At 30.1% G+C, this 25,083-nt stretch overlaps 2 protein-coding genes across 3 annotated transcripts; one reads left to right on the top strand and one right to left on the bottom strand.

Annotated features, from left to right (window-relative positions):
• LOC109349195 (protein ECERIFERUM 26-like) lies at nt 1,922-8,245 on the top strand. Of its 2 annotated transcripts, none has more exons than XM_019589915.1 (2): nt 1,922-2,425; nt 7,196-8,245. In XM_019589915.1, exons 1-2 carry the CDS (start codon nt 1,994-1,996, stop codon nt 8,093-8,095), a joined length of 1,332 nt encoding a protein of 443 aa, XP_019445460.1. In that variant the 5' UTR covers nt 1,922-1,993; the 3' UTR covers nt 8,096-8,245. The 2 variants fall into 2 exon arrangements, with proteins under 2 accessions (XP_019445460.1, XP_019445468.1); XM_019589923.1 differs by having other exon boundaries at nt 7,211-8,244.
• Nucleotides 19,165-21,785, bottom strand: LOC109349187 (chaperone protein dnaJ 20, chloroplastic-like). Its single transcript, XM_019589902.1, has 2 exons — nt 21,231-21,785; nt 19,165-19,490 (listed from the first exon to the last, which is right to left on the bottom strand). The coding sequence occupies exons 1-2, from the start codon at nt 21,675-21,677 to the stop codon at nt 19,341-19,343; spliced, it is 597 nt and encodes a 198-aa protein (XP_019445447.1). The 5' UTR covers nt 21,678-21,785; the 3' UTR covers nt 19,165-19,340.

Raw genomic sequence — 25,083 nt, 5'->3', positions numbered from 1 at the left:
TCATTTTAAAAAAACAATTGTAGCTAGACATCAATTATCTATTGCCTTATGAAGAGATTATGAGAAGCTCTTGTTATCTTTTAGCTTATGGGGAGATTATGACAAGTTTGAAACAATGAAAAGTTGTATAATTTTCTTGAATTTATACCATGTAACATTTATGCATTATTAGTAGGATTTAACATGTATACACTGACAGTGTAAGTATTTTTTACACTGTCAGTTAATCATCCACCGTTGATTTGTTAACCACCATTGACTCTCAAACAAAAGTAATACAAATTAATGGTGGATGATGTGCTGACAGTGTAAAAAACTTTACACTGCCAGTGCACAGATTTTATACAATGTAACATTTATACATTATTAGTAGGATTTAATATGTATACACTGACAGTGTAAGTGTTTTTTACATTGTCACTAAATCATCCATCATTGATTTGTTAACCTCCATTGACTCTCAAACAAAAGTAATATAAATCAATGGTGGATGATGTGCTGAATTGTCAGTGCACAGATTTTAAACTTTTATTAGTATAGAAATTTACACACATTCAGTATATTATCTACTATACATTTGTATTATTTAAGAATTAATAATGATTAAATATGAGTAGTTATTATGATATATTCATTAATAGAGATATTTATTAGATTGCAAAATTTTCTAAAACAGGACAATTTTGACATAATGAACTGATCTATGTATTTTCATTCTCTTTCATATATGTATATACTTTTTACATAAGGAAGAACTTGTATCTCCATTTCAATTGAAACATGGGTCATACATTTTTACCATTTGAGAAAACCAGTCCTCATCTAGAAGCATGCCCTTAGAAAGGCGAAAAATGTATAAAAACCCAAAGGGTAGATAAAATATTAGGCCCCTAGCAATATTAAGTCACACCTTAATAATGATTGATCATAAATGTGGAGTGTCAAATTATGAAGTTGTCACCTTAGGGAGGATTGTACTTTAAATAATAATCATTCCCTCTAATGTTAGTCTCGTAGTTATTGTATCCTTTTATCCAACAAAGATGACAAGTGAGTGTCACCAAAAGCCAAATTAAAATTGGTGTATGACAAAAGTATTCTGTTAATGTGATAAATCAATATACTTTTAATGTGGAATTAGTTCATAGTCTTTGGTGCGCTGCATTTGCAGTTTTTTCCCTTTAAATTTGTGAGAGGACATCACACCAGAATATTAATAGAATTTCAGCTTTATATAATTTATTTATGAACTTTAGATATTAAATTGTTTGAGAGAAATTAACAAAAGAAAATGGGTAGGATGTCTGAAATGGAAAGTAACAAACGTAAAACAAAGCTCTAAACACTTTTTCCTATTTAAGATTTAATAATGGATAAGCACATGAATTTAAGCATCACACTACATAATTTTCTTTTTCCTTATCGAAACATTGGCTTATAAAAAAAATAATGTCTCTATTTCCTATAACACTTTTCCTGCATACATAAGTTAAAAATGATTGTTTTGTGGTCAAATTAATTACATAGGTTTAGGTTCGGATCCAAAAAACATTATAGGGATTAGCCGAAATTATCTCAAAATTAATTATTTCAACTTACTTTTATATATCAAGTGTCAAAATATTTTGTCACCTACTTGTTTGGAGTAGTAATATTTCATGTCAACACAAAAAAAATACTTAAATATTATTTATTGTTTATATGTTATGAGTTACAACTTGTAAATAAATTAGAATGTTCAAATATTTCAAAAAAAGTTGATATGAATTGCTTACATAAAAAGGAAATATGTAAAATGAAATATAATGTAGATTCATATAATGCAAGTGTAACTATCCATTTCAATTAAATCTCTAACTAGCCATGCATGGTCCTTCTCATAACACACCCCTCCATAACTCTATATATGTTGCCAATATCTCACTTTTGAACAGCCACACCAAAGCCTCATTTCCTCTTATCAAAACAATTCTTGTAGCTAGGTTAAGCCAATATGGTTTCTCCACAAGAAGAAGAAAGTTTAGTCTATGATGTGAAGCTATCCTCAGTTGGGCCAGGCCGAATCACCGGGTCGGATGTGTTCCACAACCCGAGTGGCTTGGACTTAGCAATGAAGCTTCATTACATAAAAATTATTTATTTCTTTGAGAGTGAAGTTGCAAAAAATCTAAACATCATGAAAATAAAGGAGAGCTCCTTCTATTTATTCAACCACTACTTCATCACTTGTGGCCGGTTCCGGCGATCGGAATACGGTCGACCATTGATCAAGTGTAATGATTGTGGAGCCAGGTTCATTGAGGCCAAGTGCAAGGTAACACTAGATGAGTGGCTAGCCAACAAGAATTGGCCTTCATACAAGTTGTTGGTCTCTCAACAAGTCATTGGCCCTGAATTATCATTTTCTCCTCTTGTTTTGATGCAGGTTTTGTACCTAAACATATTTCTGCATGACACATGACACATTTATAAATAACCATGAATTATTGAAACTGAATTCTCTCTGAACTAGAGAGTTCAGTGATTGTGACTCATAACTTTAAAAAAAATTAATGGTATATTTTTTAAATTATTTTTAAATAATATATATATAAATTATGAAATTAATCTATGCCTTAAATTCCAATACAGGACCCTTTAGTACAAAAGAGGATCTTAACCCTTAATTATTGGTCTAACTTGGTTATATATCCATCTATTTATCAGCCCTTACATCATTTCTCATTATATATTCTAGAATTCAAACAACTCAACTAAGAAAATACTAATTAAGAGAACAAGTTGTTACTATGTTAATTTTTTTTATTAAAAAATAAAGATTGGATGATAAGTGTTTTCAGAACACTTGTGGGCCCATTTTTTTTAATTGAGTTATTAACGTTGGATTGATAGAAGAGACAAAAGTCTGAATTTTGTAATCTTTTTAAAGATAGACAAATATATGAATCACTTGGTCATAATGTTTTATTCTAGAAACTTCATTATGCTTATGTAGTCCTTGCTTATAGAACATAAAATTAATCTCCCACCCACATCTTGTGTTTAGTAATATAAAACTAAATAGTATTTAGGGTTTTCCAATTATGTGAAGAGAAAAGGATGTATACACTGATAATGTAAGAGTTTTTTACATTGTCAGTGTATTATCTACTATTCATTTTTTAATAATCATTGACTTTTAAAAAAAGTAATCCAAATGAAGGGTTAATAATACACGGATTGTGTATAAATCTTTATACTGTCAGTGTATATATATTACACTTTTTTTTTCTTTTTTAAGGCAGTGGGAAAGAGCTTACTTCCAAAAATTTGAAGTGGAACCTTCAAATTAGTTTATAAAATAAGTTGTTTTTCTTTGTTCCTAAGTATGTGTCTTGTTTTTCATTTTACATTGGCCTAATATATTATTTATTCAATTAAACGTGTGATATATATATATTATATATATATATATAATATAGAGGATCAGTTTATACTAAGATTATTACATGAAGCCTTATACCTTTAATAACCTTTTTATATAAAATAAATTTAATCAAATCATTTATTACATTGAAAATTCATATATCAAATTTCACAAAATCCAACATTGTTTATTAATCCACTTGTATACATCAAAATTAAAATAATATAATTCTAAAATATATGAAAATTGAAGATATTTGATTATATATCTACTCAAGTTCAGTTTTTCTCAAATTTGATATAAATAATCTATATGACATATAGTTATTAATAAAAACATCACATACACATAATTGAGAACACCTATTATCATGAAAAATGAGAACATTGAATACTAATTGATAATATCTATTATCTTTTTGTACAGTTTAATTGAAAACTAGTTAGTATAATTGATTTTCGTTGCTTTTTGACTGGTATAATTATATCGTCAGTATAATTGTGCTATCGTACCAATATTGACTATTGAGACTAGTTCACCAATTGAACCGTCAGACACGAAACACTTTTATAAAACTTTTAGTTCTCATTTTATGATCCTATTAAATATTTTTATAAATTTTGGCATGAAATGTTTAGAATTTAAATATCTAAATAAAGGTTCAATGTTTTTTAGATTATGTTAAATTTTTTATCCTCTTTGTATATAAGACCTTTTTGAAATTTTTAATTTTAACCTACTTACAGGGTTATTTTTAAACTTATATGTATCATAAGTGAATTTGTTTTCAAAATACTCTTATCTAGTAAAAAAATTTAAAAATAAAATAAAATGATTTAGTTCCACTAATGAAAGGCAATTTTGATAATTTAATTCAATCAGTATATAAATTTAATGATACTTTCATTTCCTGTCCCGCTAAAATTACATATAGTATAAAAATAAAAAGGACGAGAGAGAGTACAATAAAAATATATTATAAAAAATAATGAGGAGAAAATGAAATTTTTTTATTTTAATTTTGTATTAAAAAATAACTTAAAATCATAACAATTAAAAATTATTTTTATCATGTATCACAATCATCTTCATTTAGTACTAGACTTTAAAGGGAAGATATAGCATGGGAATTATAATGTGCAAGAGTTATTTTCCTTTGCCATGAAGACGATGGACATTCTATCACTTTGCTTTGTTTGGTTTAAGGGACAAAATAGGAAGAGAAGATAAAAAGAAAGAGCATGAGTAAAGAGAAATAAATAAAAAAATGAGTTGATTGTAAGAGTTGTTTGATAGAAAAGAAACATGAAAGAATTAGAAGAGAGAGAAATATATTTTTATTAAATAGACAATTTTACCCCTTATAGATAATAATAAGCATTTAATAAATATGATGGTATTATAGTAAACAAGCTAATTTTTTTCAATTCTAGCCTTTCTTCTCACTTTGGAGAAGAAACAAAAAGTCGTGAGTCCCACAACTTTTATTTTCTTTCTCTTCAAACTCTCCTTCTAAATGAGAGAAAATAGTTCATTTTTTTCTAACTCTATCTTTCTAATCTACTAAAAGCACCCTTAATGAAACATAAATGTTAGCATGGGGCCTAAATAAATTTTAACAATCTAGATTTTAAATAAAAATAGTTTTAAAAAAAAATCAAACTTCTATTTACATTATATTTTAGGACTGGATATAAACTTTCTAATACCGAAGAAGAGTAGAACCTGATGGACACCAGAATAAAACTTTTGGAGAACTCAATCGATTCATCCAAATTTCTATCTTCTTTAAAAAGAGAGATAATTCAATTTATTCATCTTCTACTTTAAAAAGAGACTTAATTAGTTCATATAGTTCCTTCTTCAACTACCCTAACAAACTCTAGCATTATTATTTCATAGAACAATTTTGTTCGTTTTTATTTATTTATTTATAAAATCAAAACAACATTAATGATTGATTACATGATTCCTACCTAATTAATAAGAGGTGAAAATAAATATATATAATTAATATACATACTATTATATTTCATGTGGTTTTTATTATAAGACATTACTTGAAATTTTTTTATGGATGATTTACATTTTTATGTTCAATGTTTAATTCATGTGAATGACATTGTTAAAATTGATAATTATATACCATAAAAATAATTAATTTTGTACCTATAAGATGAGGAAATCCTTATAAAAAATTATATAGGAGAAGATTCTGGAAAAAAAATATTAAAAATATCTAATACATAGTCATATATTTTTCAATGTTGTCTGGGCCGGACCAGGAGGTCTGACCATTCCAACCTCCAACCAGACTTAAAATGACTGATTTGCAGCTTTAATAGAATGATGGTTTGGATCGCTTTCAATCAGGAAATTTCGGTCCAATTATGTTTAACCCCGTTAAACCGAAATAATCTGAAAATTGAACAAGTCGGTTAACTTAAAATTTAAAAATAAAGTTGAACACTAGTTTAATATTTTGTTTTACTTGATCCAAAAAGATGAAGATATATTACTTCATTATAATTATTAACTATATAAGATTTTGAATTTATATATTTATAGATAATTATTATTAGATGAGTGATCTGTTTACACTCAAGTTAAGTACAATAGTTACACTCAATCTCTGTCATTCATTTTCTTAAATCCAACAGACTAACTTAAAGGTTATTTAATTTTTTTTTCTCTCATCACTTATTGCATTCACTCATTTAGTCCATTGGATTTAAGAAAATAAATAGTTGAGATAAAATGTAACTAATGTAACTTAAATTGGGTATAAACGGATTCATCCTCATATTATTATATAAAATTAAGTAGTTCGATTGGACTTTTACAAAATATTTTTTAATTTGATATTGAGCTCCGATTTCACATTACATCACATCCTCAACTGTCACCCAAAATTGTATCCAAATCATTATATAATTAGATACACTTAGGTCTGGATTTATTAGAAGGTTTATTGTTTGCTGACCATCGATTTTAAGATAATGTCTAAACAATCCATAAACAAGTTGGACCCGGTAAAATTTGTCAGAACCTTAGGAGAAATTACAGTGAAGTATAATATTTTTGGTATGATTTGTTTTATGTGATTAGTAATTTATTCATCTTTATACATGATGGTTTATACATTGATACTGAAAAGAATCTTACGCAATTAATTCATAGGCTATTTTCACATGTAAAAGATATCTTACTCATAATTCCCCATCAATGCAATACTATGTTAATGTACAACTAAATGTTAAACACTAATTATAAAAATAGCATCAATAATAATATGAATAATATACTTTAAACATGCTATTGTTTGATATATTTTGATGTTTGATCGTCAGCCGTGAAAGTTGATGGGCATAAATAAAAAACAAAGACCTTAGTTTAATGGAGGTTTGAAAGTATTTAATCTCTATTATTATATTTTTATCTTACCACATGTATTATCCAATGGAGACAATCTTATTCAAACTAAGAATATTAACAACATGACAATCCAAGCTCTTTCAATAAGTTTTTTCCATAGTTAAGAGTTAAACCCGAATATTAAGAATAAACATTGACATCAACTAATAAGTAATATATGTCCTATAACAACTTCAAGCACAAACGAAAATTTATTACACTAGACCAAATACTAACATATTTAAACCTATACTAAAAAGTTAAGTATGGTACCCATGACAAAAAATAACCATAGCCAATAATAATTTCCCTTAGCTCCATGCTGTTTCTCATTAAATAAGAGTCCTAAAATTCATGATTAATAGTCATCATTAGATTTTGTTTTTGCAGATAACTCATTTTAAGTGTGGTGGAGCTTCATTTGGTCTTAGTTGGGCTCATATATTAGGGGGCCCTCTTTCAGCTTCAGATTTTATTAACACATGGGGCCAAACCATGGTTAATTTGTGCCTTGACAAGTCCATCAATGTCCCAAGAGCCCTTAAACTAAACCAAACCATATCTGACAAGCATCCGATTTGTGTTAAAAAGGTTGACTCGGTCGGTGACCATTGGATCCTACCCAACAACATCAAAATGGACACATTCTCCTTCCTAGTAAGTAATCCTCAAATAAACTACTTGCAGGAAAATATTTGGGGTCAAAATGATAATCGAACCCCACCGTTTGAGTCCATTTGTGCAATCATTTGGCAATGTCTAGCTCAGGTCAAAGGAGGATTCAAACCAAATATCGTGACCGTTTGCAAAACTGACCCACATCGTATGAGAAATGATATCATTGGCAACAACCAAATGATAAAAAAGGTTGAGGCCGACAGTAAATATTCTATTGTTAATACTGATTTAAGAATTTTGGCTAGCTTACTTGCGAATCAAGGTATTGATGAGGTGAGTGAGATCGAGAAAGCAATCGAGAAAGAAGAAGGGATAGCTGATTTCTTTGTCTATGGTGCCAATTTGACATTTGTGGACTTGCAAGAAATAAATGTGTATGACTTGCAATTGATGGGACACAAACCAAGATTTGTGTACTACACCCTTCAAGGGGTTGGAGATGAAGGAGTTGTTTTGGTGATGCCATGCAACAATGGTTCTACCAATAATTGCAATGATGGAAAGTTTGTTACCATAATTTTGGCTGAGGATCAAATGGTGAAGTTCAAAATTGAACTCAAAATTAATGGTCTCTTGCTTGAAAGTGATTTAGAGTGAGAGATTACATATTAGTAAGAGAATAATTTTCATTTTAGTTTGTATGTTTGCGAGCATAATTTTTACTATATTTGTTTATTTTATGGATTTGGGATCCATAAGTGTTCGTGTAGCAATTTTAATAGTCTAATTAATTACTTTGTATGAGTTGTTATTAAATAAATTATTTCAATTTGGAAAACTTAAATCTCGTCGACAACACGATTTTCCTTAAAATTCGAATCTATTCATGTCATTAACATTATATTTTCATGCTAACGTGTAAAAGAGAGTTTTGATAATCTTTTATGTAAGTTGTTACATGAATTAAGAAACACAACATTGATATAAATATGTGTACACAGCAAATTGAAAATCTTTCATCACTATTTAAAGTGTTATCATTCTTAGTATGTAAAAATTATTACATGGTCCGAAATCAATACGCTAATTAAATAAATATGGTTCTAATAGGATAGAATATTCAATGATCCTGAATCAATCATTCAAACCACATTTTTATCCATTATCATGCTTAATAAGTATAAATTATATGAGTTTATTTTAAATGAATTAAAAATATGGCTTTGAGTATTGATTTAGCATCATCTAATAATTCTCCTCAAACAAAACTGAAAGCTAGCTGGCTTGTCTTTCTTTTCAATTACTCTCAATGTTGGCTTGATGCTTTCTCATTCATGAAGCTTCTCTTTATTGCTTCTTTAGTTTAACTAGATTTGATTTATTTATGTGATAGCTTAGACTACTCATCAAGTATAATATAAAAGGTAGTTGTGCGTTTCCTTTTATAGAAAGCAGTTAAGGGTTGTTACTTAACTCCATAGTATATATATTAAGTTTAGTATTCTTCAGTATTGATCCAATTCATTCAATGAAAAATCAATTACACTTCACTACTTTCTCTTTTTCTTTGGATCCTAAGATGATATCAGAGCAAATTTTTTAGTTGTCTTTGATTCTATTCTCACCCTAGCTCTTCAATTATCTCCTCCTCTTCCTCTTCTTCTTCCTCTTCCTCTTCTTCCTCCTCCTCCTCCTCCTCCTCCTCCTCCTCTTCTTCTTCTTCGTCTTCTTCCTCTTCTTCGTCGTCGTCGTCGTCCTCCTCCTCCTCCTCTTCTTCTTCTTCGTCTTCTTCCTCTTCTTCGTCGTCGTCGTCGTCCTCCTCCTCCTCCTCTTCTTCTTCTTCGTCTTCTTCCTCTTCTTCGTCGTCGTCGTCGTCCTCCTCCTCCTCCTCTTCTTCTTCTTCGTCTTCTTCCTCTTCTTCCTCCTCCTCCTCCTCCCTCCTCCCTCTTCCTCCTCCCTCTTCCCTCTTCGTCTTCCTCCTCCTCTTCCTCCTCCTCTTCCTCTCCCTCTTCCTCTTCCTCTTCCTCGTCCTCCTCCTCCTCCTCTTCCTCCTCCTCCTCCTCCTCTTCCTCTTCTTCCTCCTCTTTCTCCTCTTCCTCTTCTTCCTCTTCCTCTTCCTCTTCCTCTTCCTCTTCCTCCTCCTCCTCTTCCTCTTCCTCTTCCTCCTCTTCCTCTTCTTCTTCTTCTTCCTCTTCTTCTTCTTCTTCCTCTTCTTCCTCTTCCTCTTCCTCTTCCTCTTCCTCTTCGATTTGTTCGATTTTCTTCTTTTTGTGAATCGTCTTCATTTCAATTGATTCACAACAATGGCGAATCAGAACTTCGAAGATTACAATGTGAATCCTTCTAATCCTTATTTCCTTCATTCTAATGAAAATCATGCGTTGATTTTGGTTTCTCCACTTCTCAATGGTAAGAATTACCACTCTTGGTCTAGAGCTATGAAATTAGCTCTTCAATCCAAAAACAAATTGAAGTTCATAGATCAATCATTGCCTCAAGCACTGGTGGTTCATCCGCTTTATTCACAGTGGATAAGGTGTGATATGATGGTTCTGTCATGGTTGCAACATTTTGTTGAAGAAACAATTGTGAAATCCATCATTTAGATCGATGAAGCAGCCGATGCATGGAAAAATATTCATGATAGGTTCTCTCAGTAAGATGTTTTTTGTATAGCTGAACTTCAAGATAAATTTTATAGAATGAGTCAAGGTAATCAATCCATTTCTGATTACTTTACTCAATTGAAGGTGCTTTGGGAGGAAATTGAAAATTATTGAGCCATAGGTCGTTTTAAGTGTGTTGTTCTTTGTACTTGTGGCATAATTGATTTGGTTAAAATGCATAGGGAACAAGATTATGTGATTCGGTTTCTTAAGAGATTAAATGACCAATATTCACAAATTAGGTCACAAATCATATTAATAGAATATTTTCCTTCTATTAGCAACGTATTTTTAATGTTGATTTAGCAGGAAAGGCAATTCAATGTTCCAATATTTTTTGATCTAAAGGATCTAGCAATTCAATCTCAATGAGGTTCTAAATTTAGAGGTTTCAATGGAAACGGAGGAAGAAGAAACAATTCCTTTAGAGGAAGAGGAAGAACGTCTCATAATGGTGCAGGTAGAGGAAATGGTGTCAGATTCTACACTCATTGTAAGAGAACCAATCACACTATGGATACATGCTTTCTGAAGCATGGCTATCCACCTGGTTATCATTACAAAAAATCTGGTAAGGTTTCCAACATTGTCAATACCTTCCCTATGGAGATAGAGTATGGTTCATATGGAATGCACTATGCGAGTGGGAAAATATTGGTTGTTGATAAAGGACAGAAAAATCGAGGAACTATTGATGCTCAAGTTAAATCCATTCTGGAATTAATTGAGAGGAACAAAATTGATTCAATCAAAGTTAACTCTGCCATGAATGATAGTGTAGCAGTTGTAAATGTTAGTGTAGCTTTACCTATAAGTAATAAGTGTGTGGATTGGTTGAGAGACACTAAAGCCACTGACCATATTATTTATGATATGAGTACTTTGATCAATCAAAGATCGATTTCTCCAGTGATAATCACCTTACCTAATGGAGATAAAGTTAATACCTCAATTTGTGGCACTGTTATTTTGTCACAATCTCTCACCTTGTTTGTTGTGTTATATGTACCTAAGTTTCATGTCAATCTAGTGTCAGTAACCAAGTTGACTCAATCTCTTAATTGTCACTTAAATTTCAATCGTAATTCTTGTGTCATTGTGTAGAATATTATTAAGAAAGTGGTTGGTGCAACTAGATTGAAACATGGCTTGTTTGTCATCAATCTTTTGCACAAGTGTCATTCTTATGTTTCTGTCTCTCAGTCCTCTTCTACTTGTACCAGTGATTTTAATCTATGGAATCTATGGTTTGGTCATGCTCCCTCATCATCAATGAAGGTTATGTCTAGTCAATTTTCTTGTATTCCTATTTTTAATAAACAAAATGTATCTTGTGATGTTTGTCATAGATCTAGACAACATATCATTATTTTTGTTGCTCTTGTTGAAAATCAGTTTAGTGTTAAACTAAAGACCATTAGAGTGATAATGGAGCTAAGTTTTTTATGAATGATTTCTTCTCCAATAAGGGAATCATTCATCAAATGTCTTGTGTTAGTACCCCCAACAAAATGGTGGTGTAGAGAGAAAACGTTAACATATCCTCAATATATCAAGAGGCATTTTCTTTTGGTCTTTCTTATCTCATACTCTTTAGAATTTTGTTATACAACATATTGTCCATATTATCAATAAATTACCTAGCCCTTTACTTCAAAATTCTAGTCCCTATTAGTTGCTCTACGGTTTCTTGTAAGGAGGGGTAAATTTGATCCTAGAGCCAAGAAGTATATGTTCCTAGGTTATAAGGAGGGAACAAATGGGTTTATTCTTTATGACATGGTATTCCATGAAATTTTCATCTTTAGAGATGTTTTTTCTATGAACACTCTTTTCATATGTGCTCTAATTCTCCCACTATTCCTGATCCATCTACAAGTCATACACATGTTCCTATTGTTCCTAAGAGTCTTGAGTCAAACACATTTTCTTTACTTGAGTCAAACAGATCCTTTGTGCTTGAGTCCAATATAGTTTCACCATCAGAGTCATACACATCCATCCCATCTGAGTCAGACACACCTATCCATCCTGATTCAGCCACATCTTCTTACACTATAGTTTCTCTTAGGTAATATACTAGACAGAGAAGACCTACTTCTCCTCTACAAGATTACCATTGTACTCTTACTCACACTGTAAATAATACTAGTCCTTCTTATAAAGTTCCATATCCCTTGTCATATGCTCTAGACTATTCTAGATATTCCCTTGGACACAAAAACTTTTGCCTAACTATCTCTAGTAGTCATGATCCTACAACTTAAGCAAGAATATAAATCAATTCATTGGAGAAAGGCTATGGATGATGAGTTACAAGCCTTGAATGAGAACAATACTTGGTCTTTGGTTTCCCTCCCACCAGAGAAAGTTCTCATAGGGTGTAAATGGGTGTATAAGACCAAAGTTCATGTTGATGGCACACTTGAGAGATATAAGGCTAGGTTGGTAGAAAAAGGTTATACTTAATTGGAAGGGGTAGACTTCTTTGATACATTCTCTCATGTGGTTAAGTTTAGCACTGTTAGAACTATCATAGCCTTGGTTGAATGGTTTTTGGAGAAACTTGATGTGAATAATGCATTTCTCCATGAAGACTTGCATGAAGAGGTTTATATGACACCTCCACCTGGTCTTCCTCTTAATAATCCTCACAAAGTTTGCAAGTTGCATAAGTCCCTTTATGGGTTGAAACAAGCCAACAGAAAGTGGCACACTACTATGTCATGTGCTCTAATTTCACTTGGGTATTCTCACTCTGAAGCAGATCAAGTTCTCTCCACAAAGTAAACCCCTCAATCATTTATTGTTACATTGGTGTATGTAGATGGTATGGTGTTATCTAGCAACAACATTCATGAGATTGATCATGTCAAGCAGTACCTTGATCACACTTTCAAGATTAAGGATCTAGGGTCCCTTAGGTTCTTTTTAGGGCTTAAAATAGCTAGAACTAAGGATGACATACATATCAATCAGAGAAAATATACTCTATCTCTTCTTAAAGATGTAGGTACTTTAACTGCTAAGCCTGCAAAGATCCCTTTTGATCATTCTCTCAAGTTACAGCTTGAGCAAGGCACTCTTTTCTTTGATGTTTTGTGTTATAGAAGATTGGTTGGGAGATTTCTTTATCTCACTATTTCCAAGCTAGATATAGCCTATGCAGTGCAACAACTCAAACTCTTTATGTGCAAACCTATGGATGTACATTACAAATCAGCCATCAAAGTCCTTCATTACATGAAGTCCTCTCATGCTCAGGGCTTGTTTTTGTCATCGACTTCTAAGATCAAGCTTGTTGGTTTTGCTAACTCAGATTGGGCCTGCTGTTTGGACACTATAAGTCCATTATAGGCTTTTGTATGTTTCTTGGTTCCTCTCGAATCTCTTGGAAATCCAAGAAGCAAAACACAATTAGCAAGCCCTCTTCTGAAGCTGAATATAGAGTTTTAGGAAGCCTAGCTTGTGGGGGTACAATGGGTCAATTACTTGTTTGCAGATCTGCACATCCCTTTACTCAACCTTGCCTAAGTGTATTGTGATAACAAATCTACCATTTACTTGGGTCATAATCCAGTGTTTCATGAGAGATTCGAGCATATTGAGGTTGATTGTCATGTAGTTCGTGAGAAGATTCAGAAGAGTCTTACTCATCTTCTTCCTATCGCATCATGGGATCAACTGACCGATGCTTTCACTAAGCCATTACCTCAAGCTTCCTTTCATTCCTTTGTTTCCAAGTTGGCTTTGTGTTCTCTCCACCATCCAACTTGATGGGAGATGTTGGCTTGATGCTTTCTGATTCATGAAGCTTCTCTTTATTGCTTCTTTAGTTTAGCTAGCTTTGATTATTTATATGTTAGCTTAGACTATTCATCAAGTATAATATAAAAGGTAGTTATATTTTTCCTTTTTTATAGAAAGTAGTTAAGTATAGTTACTTAATTCCTTATTATATATAGTAGGTTTGGTATTCTTGTGTATTGATCCAATTCATTCAAAGGAAAAACAATTACACTTCACTACTCTCTCTTTTTCTCTCGATTCTTTGATGTTTGCATTAGCTTATTGTTTTTAAAGAACTTATAATAGTTAAAATCTATATCAAAGAGCTTAAAAATTAATTATACATTTTTTAAAACAAAACCAAATATGCAATTAGCTTTTACTAGAATCCAATTCTAACCTAAATGTTGTGAAGTTTGGTAAAAAGAAAACAAATCATATCTTTTGGAACTATTTGTCCCTCGCGTAAAGTTAGGGCATTGCTTGAAATTGATGATATAGAATGCGTAGAAGATAATGCACATAATACGGTCACCTTTCCTAGAAATTGAAAAAATCGATCACTTGAGCATTAATTTGGGAATCTTTAATGAATTTAATATACGTACATTGAAAGTGTTTCACTCATATGTTAATTATTATTGACTCTCAAATAAAAGTAATACAAATCAATAGTGAATGATGTGATAACCAATGTCTTGTTGGTCAGAGCCATTATTATGATGACATGCAATGACATCTTAATGTTGTGTTCATAAATTTAAATAGATGATATCATAGTTTAACAAATAGATATCCTATTTTTGTGTCTAAATATCAAGTTGGTAAAGTGCATCCCACGTACTCTCTTATTAATTATGGTTAGGTCAATCTCAATTTAAATGCTAACTGAAGATTAGAAGGTTATCCAAGTTTTATCTTTAGTTATTGCTTATCCAATGTAAGGTATCTACTTCACGTCCAATATTTGTTATTATGTGGGTGCATGGTTTATGCAAATCTTCTATTGGTGACCTATTTTTGTAATATCATCATATTAATTATAGTTAGATCTAACTCAATCCAAAAGATAACTAAGGGAAGAGGGTTGCCCAAATCTTTATTAAAACTTTCTTTGGCTATTGTCTATCCAATATGAGATTTCAATACTTATAGCAAAATACAGTGCAATAGTTAAATAGATAAAATTGTAAATGAGGAAGCTTATTTTTGCGAAAGAAGAAACTTTGGAGAAGAATCACTTTCTCTTTATTCATCTCAAGAAGTAGGTGAGTTTTTAGTTCTTTTCTTTGGCACTTCATAGTTCCATCATTGGGTTCATAAAATTAGCATAGTAAAGGCTAGGTTGGTAATGAATTGAACCAATTTGATATTCACTCAAAACTTGAGTCGTTATTTAGCTTGATAAACTTGGTTTATAAAACAAACGAGTTCAATATGAGCTAAAAATTGATTTCATTAAATAAACGAGACATATTTGAACCAAATACAGTTTGACTGGTTAGGTTTATTATCTGACTCCGTTATATACATATACACATGAGAGTGACTCGGGTTAGAACAATTTCCATATAAAAATTATGAGAACACTAAATCAATGTTGTAAAAACATACATGCATGATTAAGATTAAAAATTAGGTAATTGTCACTTGATCACTTAAAAAAGTCATGCACGCTTATATTTTAATCTTGATAATTCAAATAAGATACAATGCTAAATATTAATTATTTCTATTTTTCACATTAACAAATGTTCTCACTTGAGTAACTTTCTATACATATATATACATGTAGATAATTTTTACTGCATGATCTTTAATTGGTTGTTACATACGTTATTAAAATTCACAAACTTTCTTTACATCTATATATATAACTCATCAACACCTTGTAGGTTTTAAATTTATACAGATGAGCATCATATATTTGTGATTGTTAACCCAATTAAAATTTCATGAACTTTAATTGAATTGTACTTAAGCTTAAAAAATAATTTGATATTGAATTCGGCTAAAAACAAAAAGGAGTTCCATTACGAAAAAGGGTTGTTTGTTCCTAAAATATTTTGTTCTTATATACCAAACCAATCAAACCCAAATAACATAAAAAAATCACTTTATATTTTTTTATTTTTATTTTTAAATAAATGATAACTTCCAGTTGGATTGAGACACAATAGACATAAAAAGTAGGACATATGATCCTCATTCATCCATTATTAGAGAAAAGTGTTACACAATAACAAACAAAAGACAATATGAAATGATGTTTTTATCTTTTTATTTATCATGAAATAATATTTTTATCATTGAAAACATGAAGAGAAATAAACATTTGCTTCTAAATTAATAGTCAAGATTTTAAATCATTTTTAATAAATTTTAAAAATCACCGAACTCTCCATTTTCCTATTATTGGAGAGAATCTGAACTTCTGTATTTGTAAGTACTCATTTAACATAAATTATTTCAAAAATGTGATATTTTGGGCCAAAAACTTAAGGATTTTTATTTTATTTTTCTTCGTAATCGCATAATATTATTAAATATGAATCACATAATTTATTTTTATCTTTCTCTTACATGGGTCGTATCCTCAGGTATGTATACCTTAATGGTGTAGTCATTGACAGTCTATGTGTTAGTGTTGTTGTGTAAAATGTAAATGCATACTCTCAATTTTTAAAGAACATGACATGCTTCATAAAAAAGAAATAATCATTATCGTCTTAAATTATTTTATATATTATGGATATGCAATTTAAGAAACTTCATGATCATTATTCCGAGGCAAATACTCAACTGCTTCTTTGTGTTCTTGTTTGAGTCTAACTAATTTCTTCTCTACTTTTGATATGATAAAACTGATTAAATTTGCAAAATTTTATCCACGTGATTTTTGTTCAATTGATTTGGTGATGTTTGATAATCAATTTGAGACTTACATTATTGATAATGCATATCAATGTTGAGAGATGTATTGATGAATAATTATCTAATGACTTATATTTAGTAAGAAATGTTTAACAACAATTTCAAGCGAATTGATCATTCAACGATTTCAAAATGTTAAATCACATAGAGTTTACTTATGAAATATGCAATTTATGTGATTAAATATATTTAAATTTTATAATTTTGACATTAATATTTTCATTATGATAATAATTGTTAGTTTAATTTTTGATATATCTTGCACACTCTGACTCTGGGTCCTAGATTCATAAGTGGGTGTAGTATTCTTATACTTTAGTTTTATCTTCTGAAAATGTTATATTGATAGATATTAATCTTATATAATCTGATATATATATATATGAACTGACTCAATGAAAACAATTCTCATATAAAAACTATAAGAACAATTAATTTGGGTTTTATAACCAATCATGAATGATTAAGATTAAAAGTTAGTTATTGGTCACATAACAGTTATATGCATGTATTTTTTAATCTTAATCATTCAAATAAGATCTAATAGTTCATATTTAATTTTCTCATTTCTTAGTGTGATGTGGGTTACTCCCTAATAAAGATATTTATATATACACACATTATTATAAAACTAAGGAAAATCTTACTCATAATTAGTTTGGTTTTGGTTGATCCCTCTGTTATCCCATTTGTACTGCCCATGATATGCTCCCTCCACTATTCCTACTCACACCTTTTCTCTTCAGCTCAGACATTTGACATTGCCAACCACTTTTACCTATATTTTTTAGTTCAACCACCTTTATTAATATTACAAACCAAAAGATTAAAAAATCATGATACTACCAACAACCCATTATAAAAAGTCACCCAAAAAAGAGACAAAAATCATGAACAGTTGGAAATACCATCGACAATTAAAGAAACAAATATAATAAATTGAAGGTCTCTATCAGTTTAGACACATGATTGATGAAACCCCTAAATTGGACCTGCCCATTAACATTAACATGATGAGAAAAATAATGATAATGAAATGAATGAGATCACATTTAATCAAACCACATTTTTTTTAATGAGGGTAATATATATGTACCTTCAGTGTAAAGATTTATTTATTATTAAATATATATGTATCGTCATTTGGATTAATACTTTTTAGAGTCAATAATTATTAAATATAAATAATTGATCATATAATGACACTATATAAAACTGTCAATGTATATTTTTTCTTTTTTATTTTGTTGTCTATATTCGTTGATAACTTCAATTATTATCAACTGATATGGAATTATACAAGCCTGAAGAGCACATCTACACATTTAATATCACAAAAAGACAGTTGTTAAGATTTTGTGGTGGGGCTGGGATCCTCTCCAGTACTGGAGGGGCCCAGATTTAATTTCATCATCTATAATATTTTTTGTTAAAAAATACTTTGAAATCTACACCATTTAAATCTTTTTAAAACCACATGTCATAATCCTATGTAGTACTGGACCCTCCAGTAATGGAGAGGATCCATTTTCATTTTCTTTGTGGTGATGCGCTGGGATTGAAGTTGACACATTCAAAATGGAGAAGAAAGAAAAGAAAAAAATGGTAGAATAGAAATAAAAAAACACTTGAATTTGCTGCAATAGTAAAATTGCTGTTGAATAATTATGAGATAATGTTTTTAATTATTGAAAATAGTTTCTCCACTTACATAATAATAAGACTATGCGCAACATTATAACTCACTCATAAGAGTTTCGTGCTACTGTTTTTAGAACATGTCATAAGGAAGGGTCAGCCACAGTCATCAAAATTCATAAGTAAAAAGGGATTGATTGATTGATAGTAAAATTTGCAATCTTAGTAGAGATGGTACAACATGAAGAATATTAATTTTTATATTACCAAAGGTATTTCATCACCTTATGGTAAGGAATTAATCACTTTCGAGGTTTGTCGCTGCCCCTCCCAACAAATGTCACTCTCATGAATTGAACCATTGACATTTTGATCATCTTAGAAATCTAGCGAAACCTCACACCATTAGACCAACATCTTATTGATTAATGAATCACAAATATCACCATAAACAGGTATGGTAAACAAATCTGTAAGAAAACATTTTCAGATTCACCTACAAAGTCGTACAACCTTAACTAATTATAATGTCAATAACATATTAGTACCAATGTTCATTAACTTAAAAATGAAATCATAGTTAAACAAACTAATTATAATGTCAATAATATATTATGAAGTTGTCAACAGGGCTTGTGTTCAGTTATGGAAGGAGCAAAGCAAACCCTTGGAGGAGAATCTCTTTCTCCCTTATTCTGCTAAAGTCAAATAATTTTTTTGCTTTTCTTTCTCAGTCCTAAGTTTATTTGGTTAGTAGCATTAGAATAATGGAGACTGAATCTAACAGCAATGACACATTTTTTTCTCAACACTAATCTTATATAATTTGATCTGTTCTATAGTAGGAAGATATACATATGTATAGAAAATCTTAGTCATAATTTGGTTGATGATTGATCTCTCTGCTGACGCATTCGAGCTGCCCATGAGGTATTCTCTCTAGCATTCTTGCTCTCATTTCTTCTCTTCAGCTCGGACAATTGAGACTGCCAACGACTTTTCCAATTAGCTTTTTGTTCAATCTCCTGATTTCAAACCAACAATTTAGATCAGTATGTAAGAACAGCACAGTTCTAGCAACAACCCGTTAAAAAAACCAAAAAGGTGGTCTACAAAACCCAGCTCTATGAGAACAAATTTGAGTACAATGGACAACTGAACAAGTAAATATAATATATTGAAGGTCCCTATTAGTTTAAAAGGCATCAACATGATTAAAAAAAATTCAGAAGAGGTATATGAATGAAGTAATGAATAAGATCACAGTTAATCTCAGCAGAACCTTTAATCATTATTGTTGTTTTCTATAATCTATAATCTATAATCTATATCCATTGACAACATGAAATTATTTTCAACTAATGCGGAATTATACGTGCCCGAAGAGCCATCTAAATATCACAACAACACACTTGTGATTTTGTGGTTGAGCTAGGATTGAAATTTACATGTTCAACAAGGTGCAGGGGGAAAATGGAAAAGGGACAAATGGCAGAATAGGAAGAAATAAAACGCAAGAACATAAGGTCAGCCTCAGTCAACAAATCGATAGCAAAAGAATTGATAGCAGGAGTAAAATTTGAAATTTGAAACTATATAGTACAAAAGCAAGAATTTGCTATACCATCATGAAAAACTAATTCCAACATAAATATGAGGACAACTACAACTGCAATTTTTTTTCAACTTACAAAAGGAGAGAATAGTACAGAGGAATCAAATTTCCCTTAATGAATTTTAATGAGCACCCAGAAATATCGGAATTGAAATATGCATCATAGATAAAGCAATTCCTATTCCAACCCAAAATTTTTATGATAATCATATCATCGGTTTCTTTGTTTACAAAGTGCGATAGGGTAAACAAATAAATATGAAAACAATTTCAGATTTAAGTATACAGGAGGAGCACCACATTACTTTGATTCTATGTAGTGCATCTATCTATCTATCTACTTCAATCAATGAATGGAATAAACATAAACATAAACATATTGTGCCATTGAGAAAATATATAAGAACAAAGCTTCATATGATGAAACTAGAACCCATAAGGCACATTGGAATTATCTTTGAACTACAAATTATGTGTAAATTAGCTTATTTTGCACTCAAAACCAATTTTCAGCCAAAACCTCTGTCTAGAACAGTTTGATTATAACTTTATAAACTTTTCTTAGAAGAAAAGAAAGGTTAATTAATCCAAGAACTAAAAATGTTAAGACAAAAATAGAAGGCAACTACGAACATGACCATAGTCTGCCACCGAATCTAAAAGGGTGAACCTAAAAATTCATCATATGCCTAAAGTTTCTCAAATAAACCAGGTATGTGATGAATTTTTAGGTATGCCCTTTAAGGTACAAAACTCATGAACAATTTCAAACACATAAAAGGAAAACACACATTGAAACAAAACATTATGCAATTAAGAACATCAACAACAAAGATGAAACCTACAAGGCTACAACAACCAACCACCCATAAATCCATTTTTTGTTGTTGCTAAGTTTCTATATTTGATTCACTGACACAAATCAAGCACACCCCAAGTTTGAAAAATACAATTTTTATGAAGGAAAAACCATCCCAAAACAAACAAAAAAAAGAGACAAAAAATCATATAACATAAAACAACCAACCATCCATAAACTCCAAAACAAGCAAATCCATTAACATGAACGACAAAACCAAAGCAAATCAAGCACACCCCAGATAAAAAAAATGAAACTTTTTTTATAAAAAAAAGACTGATTTTAACTCACATGATCATCATTGTGATAACGTGTACGAGAATTGAACGCAAGATGAATACCCTTAGCCATATCTCTATCATACATATCTCTGAGTCTAGGATCAGAAAGGGTCTCATAAGCCTCCTGAACAAGAATAAACCTTTTCGTATATTCCTCAACCCGATCCGGTGGTGACACATCTGGGTGATACTTTCGAGCCAATTGCTTATACGCTTGTTTGATCTCCATCAATGAACCCGATAATGGTATACCCAGAAGTTCATAGAAGCTCCGGTGAGAAACCTCCGTAGAAACCACGTGACCACCGTTGAGGGTGGCGTTTGTTCTGAGTGAGGAAAATGAGATTGTGGTGGGGTATGTGATGATGGGTTGGAGAGAGATTGTGGTTGGAGAAATGGGGATATGGTTGTAGAAGAGTGTGTGGGTTTGGGGAATGGTTAAGCCATAACAATGCATGTTTCTTCTATACAGGGATATTGGATTTGAGTGGGTTTGTTTCTGAATCTGGTTTTATGTGGTGGGGTTGTGATAGAGGGTAGGTGAAGAAGAAGAAGATTAGTGTTTTTATAAGCAAATGAATGCTACCCAATAAAGGTTTATATAGGTGTTAGTCCGAAAAGATCCGACCCTATCTGTTCAACCATTTTGATTGGATTATGGTTAGACTCAAATAGTTTGGTTCTTCTTATTAGGTCTAGGATAAATTATGGTAAAATATTATACTCAGACAAATTTAGGGTTATGTGGAGACAAATATGATTCAATTTGAATCATCTTGTGGTTACCATTCATCAAATTTGTTTTTATCTTTATTCAATTGTATGAAAAATAATTATATTTTTTTATTGAAAGTAATATATATGATTAACAATATATATATATATAATTTCATATGTTAAATTACATATTTATAATAATAAGTAAAATATTGGAAAAAATTATCTAAAAGAAATATGTATTATTTTTAATAGGGCTTAGGGTTGGGTTTGAATTCAAATGTTGATGCGATCGACTTTTAAGATGGAGTTAGCTTTAGATCTAGAGTCCAGATTCAAAAAAATGACTTTATCAACATTTAGAATCAGGTAAAAGACAAATTTTACCCGCATAATCTGACTCATGCTCACCCCAAAAGTGGAACAACTAATTTGTTTCAGGCTCCGCACAACCCTTCCAATAAGTATTTTTATCAAAAATCTAAACACCTTCTAATTTAATACAATGGTAGATTTATTGGACCTTAGACCACCATAATATCGTTAGCTCAATGTCATATTGGTAGAAGAAAGTTAGTGTCATTCATCTATCTAATTTTATAAGAGAATAAAGTATTTCTTGGCATAAAGAGATAAGTTATCTCCTTCTGTCAATGAAATCATGATATGTGTCATGTTTTATCATTTTCTATAAAAAAATATTTTTAAAACTAAACAAAATAATACACATATCATATTTTTACTGACTATAACAGATAAGTTATCTCCTAATATGAGGAGATACATTATTCTCTTTTTATAATTATACCTTCTTTTTTTAGTTGTCGAAGAAAACAAAGTTTATATCTTTGAATTATTGTTTATTATAAAGTTATAACTGTTGGTGTAACTATAAGGTGATTATTAAGGTCTTTTTTATTTTCAATAAAGATATGTAATAAATTTAAAAATAATAATAACAACAAAGGATTTATTTTTGTTACAACATACAGTATATTTAAAGAAAAATGAAGATTAAATATTTGATTGTTATGTTGAGGTATTATGATAATAGTTTCGAGAAAAGAAGTATATATAGCTAAAGAGAAAAAGATATATACACCGACAGTGTAAAGGATTTTTACACTGTACTACATCATCCACCATTGATTTTTAGTCATCATTGACTTTTAAATAAAAGTATTGCAAATGAATGGTGGATGATGCACTGACTGTGTATAAATCTTTACACTGTCAGTGCACACATTTTACACTCATAGCTAAAGAGAAAAAGACCGACAGTGTAAAGGATTTTTACACTGTCACTACATCATCCACCATTGATTTTTAGTCATCATTGACTTTTAAATAAAAGTATTGCAAATGAATGGTGGATGATGCACTGACTGTGTATAAATCTTTACACTGTCAGTGCACACATTTTACACTCATAGCTAAAACTAATCACACACGTTGGTGAAAAAAATACTATATATGCCCATTCATATATTATATAGCTAAAGCTTGGTGCAAAATATTAAATATATTAACTTTTATGTCTTTGAGGAAGTGAATGGATTTGATTTTGGTTTGACTGTGTGAATACTAGATCTTCTTGCTTACATGTTGGGTAAAGGTCCATTAAAGTAATGATTATGATGCCCAATTATATAGATATTCTAAATCTCTGCTGGTATCACCTAAACTTAAATGAGAAAAATATTTATGTACTAATATTGTAAGAATTTTTACATTATTATTATATCATTTATCATTTATATTTGATTATTATTGTTTTTTAAATAAAATTAATATATAATGATTAATAGATATATTCTGATTGTGTATAAATTTTTATACTTACATGTATAGATATGACAATCAACTTAAATATATAAAGTAATTTTGGTGGTGTGAGTGTTTGAGTCACTTAAGCAAAACCAACTTAACTTCTTAATTCTTAGACTTAAAAAGTGAAGGGCTGAGTAAAACATGATTTTCAACATTGGTAGCTTCTTTTAGGGTAAGAGGCTTATCTAAAGTATTTCAAATTATATCGACATGATTTTGTTGTGATATGTTATGGGCAGTGGGGACCATCACGGGACAGCTGCTCCCCTAAATATTTTTTTTTAATTTCTTAAAATATTTTTTTACTTATGTGAGATGTTCTTGTCGTTTTATGTGATATTTTTATGATTAGTCAAAAACTATTTAATTATTAATATTTTAAATTATAAAATATATTTTTTAACCAATAATAATAATAATAACATATTTTTTGAAACAATATATGTACTCTCTTTGCTTATCCTCATACAATATCTTTTTGAGATACTTGTTGGAGCTCATGTATTTTTTTAATTTAAAGTTTGATAAATAAATAAAATGTAACTGATGTGATATTCTAAAATTTATACATAATGAATTAAGTTATCTTACACGTGTAAATGTTGATATTGTTTATAATAATATGACTTTATTTGAATTCGTAATAATTTTATATTGATAATATATGTCATAATGATGCTTATAAGTCATTGAATATTAATAATATATGTATTTTTGTATAGAAATCTATCATACTGATTTCAATGAGTAAGAAAAGATTAATTTGATATACAAATTTCAACATTTTATTTTTGATGGCGTTAGTCATTCAGTTCCCGACAATATAATAATTTGTTTTCAAAATGAAATAACTGAAAATTTTACATATAATCAAATCATGTATGTTTTTTATATTTTTCGTCACTCAACTAATTTTTACTAGAAGTTGTAATTAAATATTGTTATCCTCTTTAAAATTTACATCATATCTATTACTACTTAGGACTACCATTTTATGTATTTATCATAATATATTTGGTTTATCATCAAACAAAGCAAAAACTTGAGTAGCTTTTCTACAATTCCCACTGTTCCTTAATCTTTTCCAAAGCATTTGTAACTTCAATGCATTATAACAGAATTAAATTACTTTGGCATTATACTTTTTATGCACAATATTACACCATTTTTTTTATTTTCTACCTTCGTTTAGTTATATAAATTACTCGAAATGTGTGATAGAAATTTTTTATACAGTGAACACGACTAAAGTATTAAATTATCTAGGCCTTTTCTATCTTCGTTTATATATATATATATATATATATTACTCAAAC

The sequence above is a fragment of the Lupinus angustifolius genome, chromosome LG01 (assembly GCF_001865875.1).
Source record: "Lupinus angustifolius cultivar Tanjil chromosome LG01, LupAngTanjil_v1.0, whole genome shotgun sequence".
Classification (NCBI taxonomy): Eukaryota; Viridiplantae; Streptophyta; class Magnoliopsida; order Fabales; family Fabaceae; genus Lupinus; species Lupinus angustifolius.
The sequence above is the reverse complement of the archived record's forward strand: the minus strand, read 5'-3'. Positions and strand labels throughout refer to the sequence as shown.

What these genes read in the sequence shown, in the direction of transcription:
- LOC109349187 (XM_019589902.1), bottom strand. Translation starts at nt 21,677, where the DNA reads ATGCATTGTTATGGCTTAACCATTCCCCAAACCCACACACTCTTCTAC. An exon ending in GTTATCACAATGATGATCAT is followed by an intron (nt 19,491 to 21,230) that starts GTGAGTTAAAAT and finishes GTTTGAAATCAG; the next exon opens with GAGATTGAACAAAAAGCTAA.
- LOC109349195 (XM_019589915.1), top strand. Translation starts at nt 1,994, where the DNA reads ATGGTTTCTCCACAAGAAGAAGAAAGTTTAGTCTATGATGTGAAGCTA. An exon ending in CTCCTCTTGTTTTGATGCAG is followed by an intron (nt 2,426 to 7,195) that starts GTTTTGTACCTA and finishes AGTCATCATTAG; the next exon opens with ATTTTGTTTTTGCAGATAAC.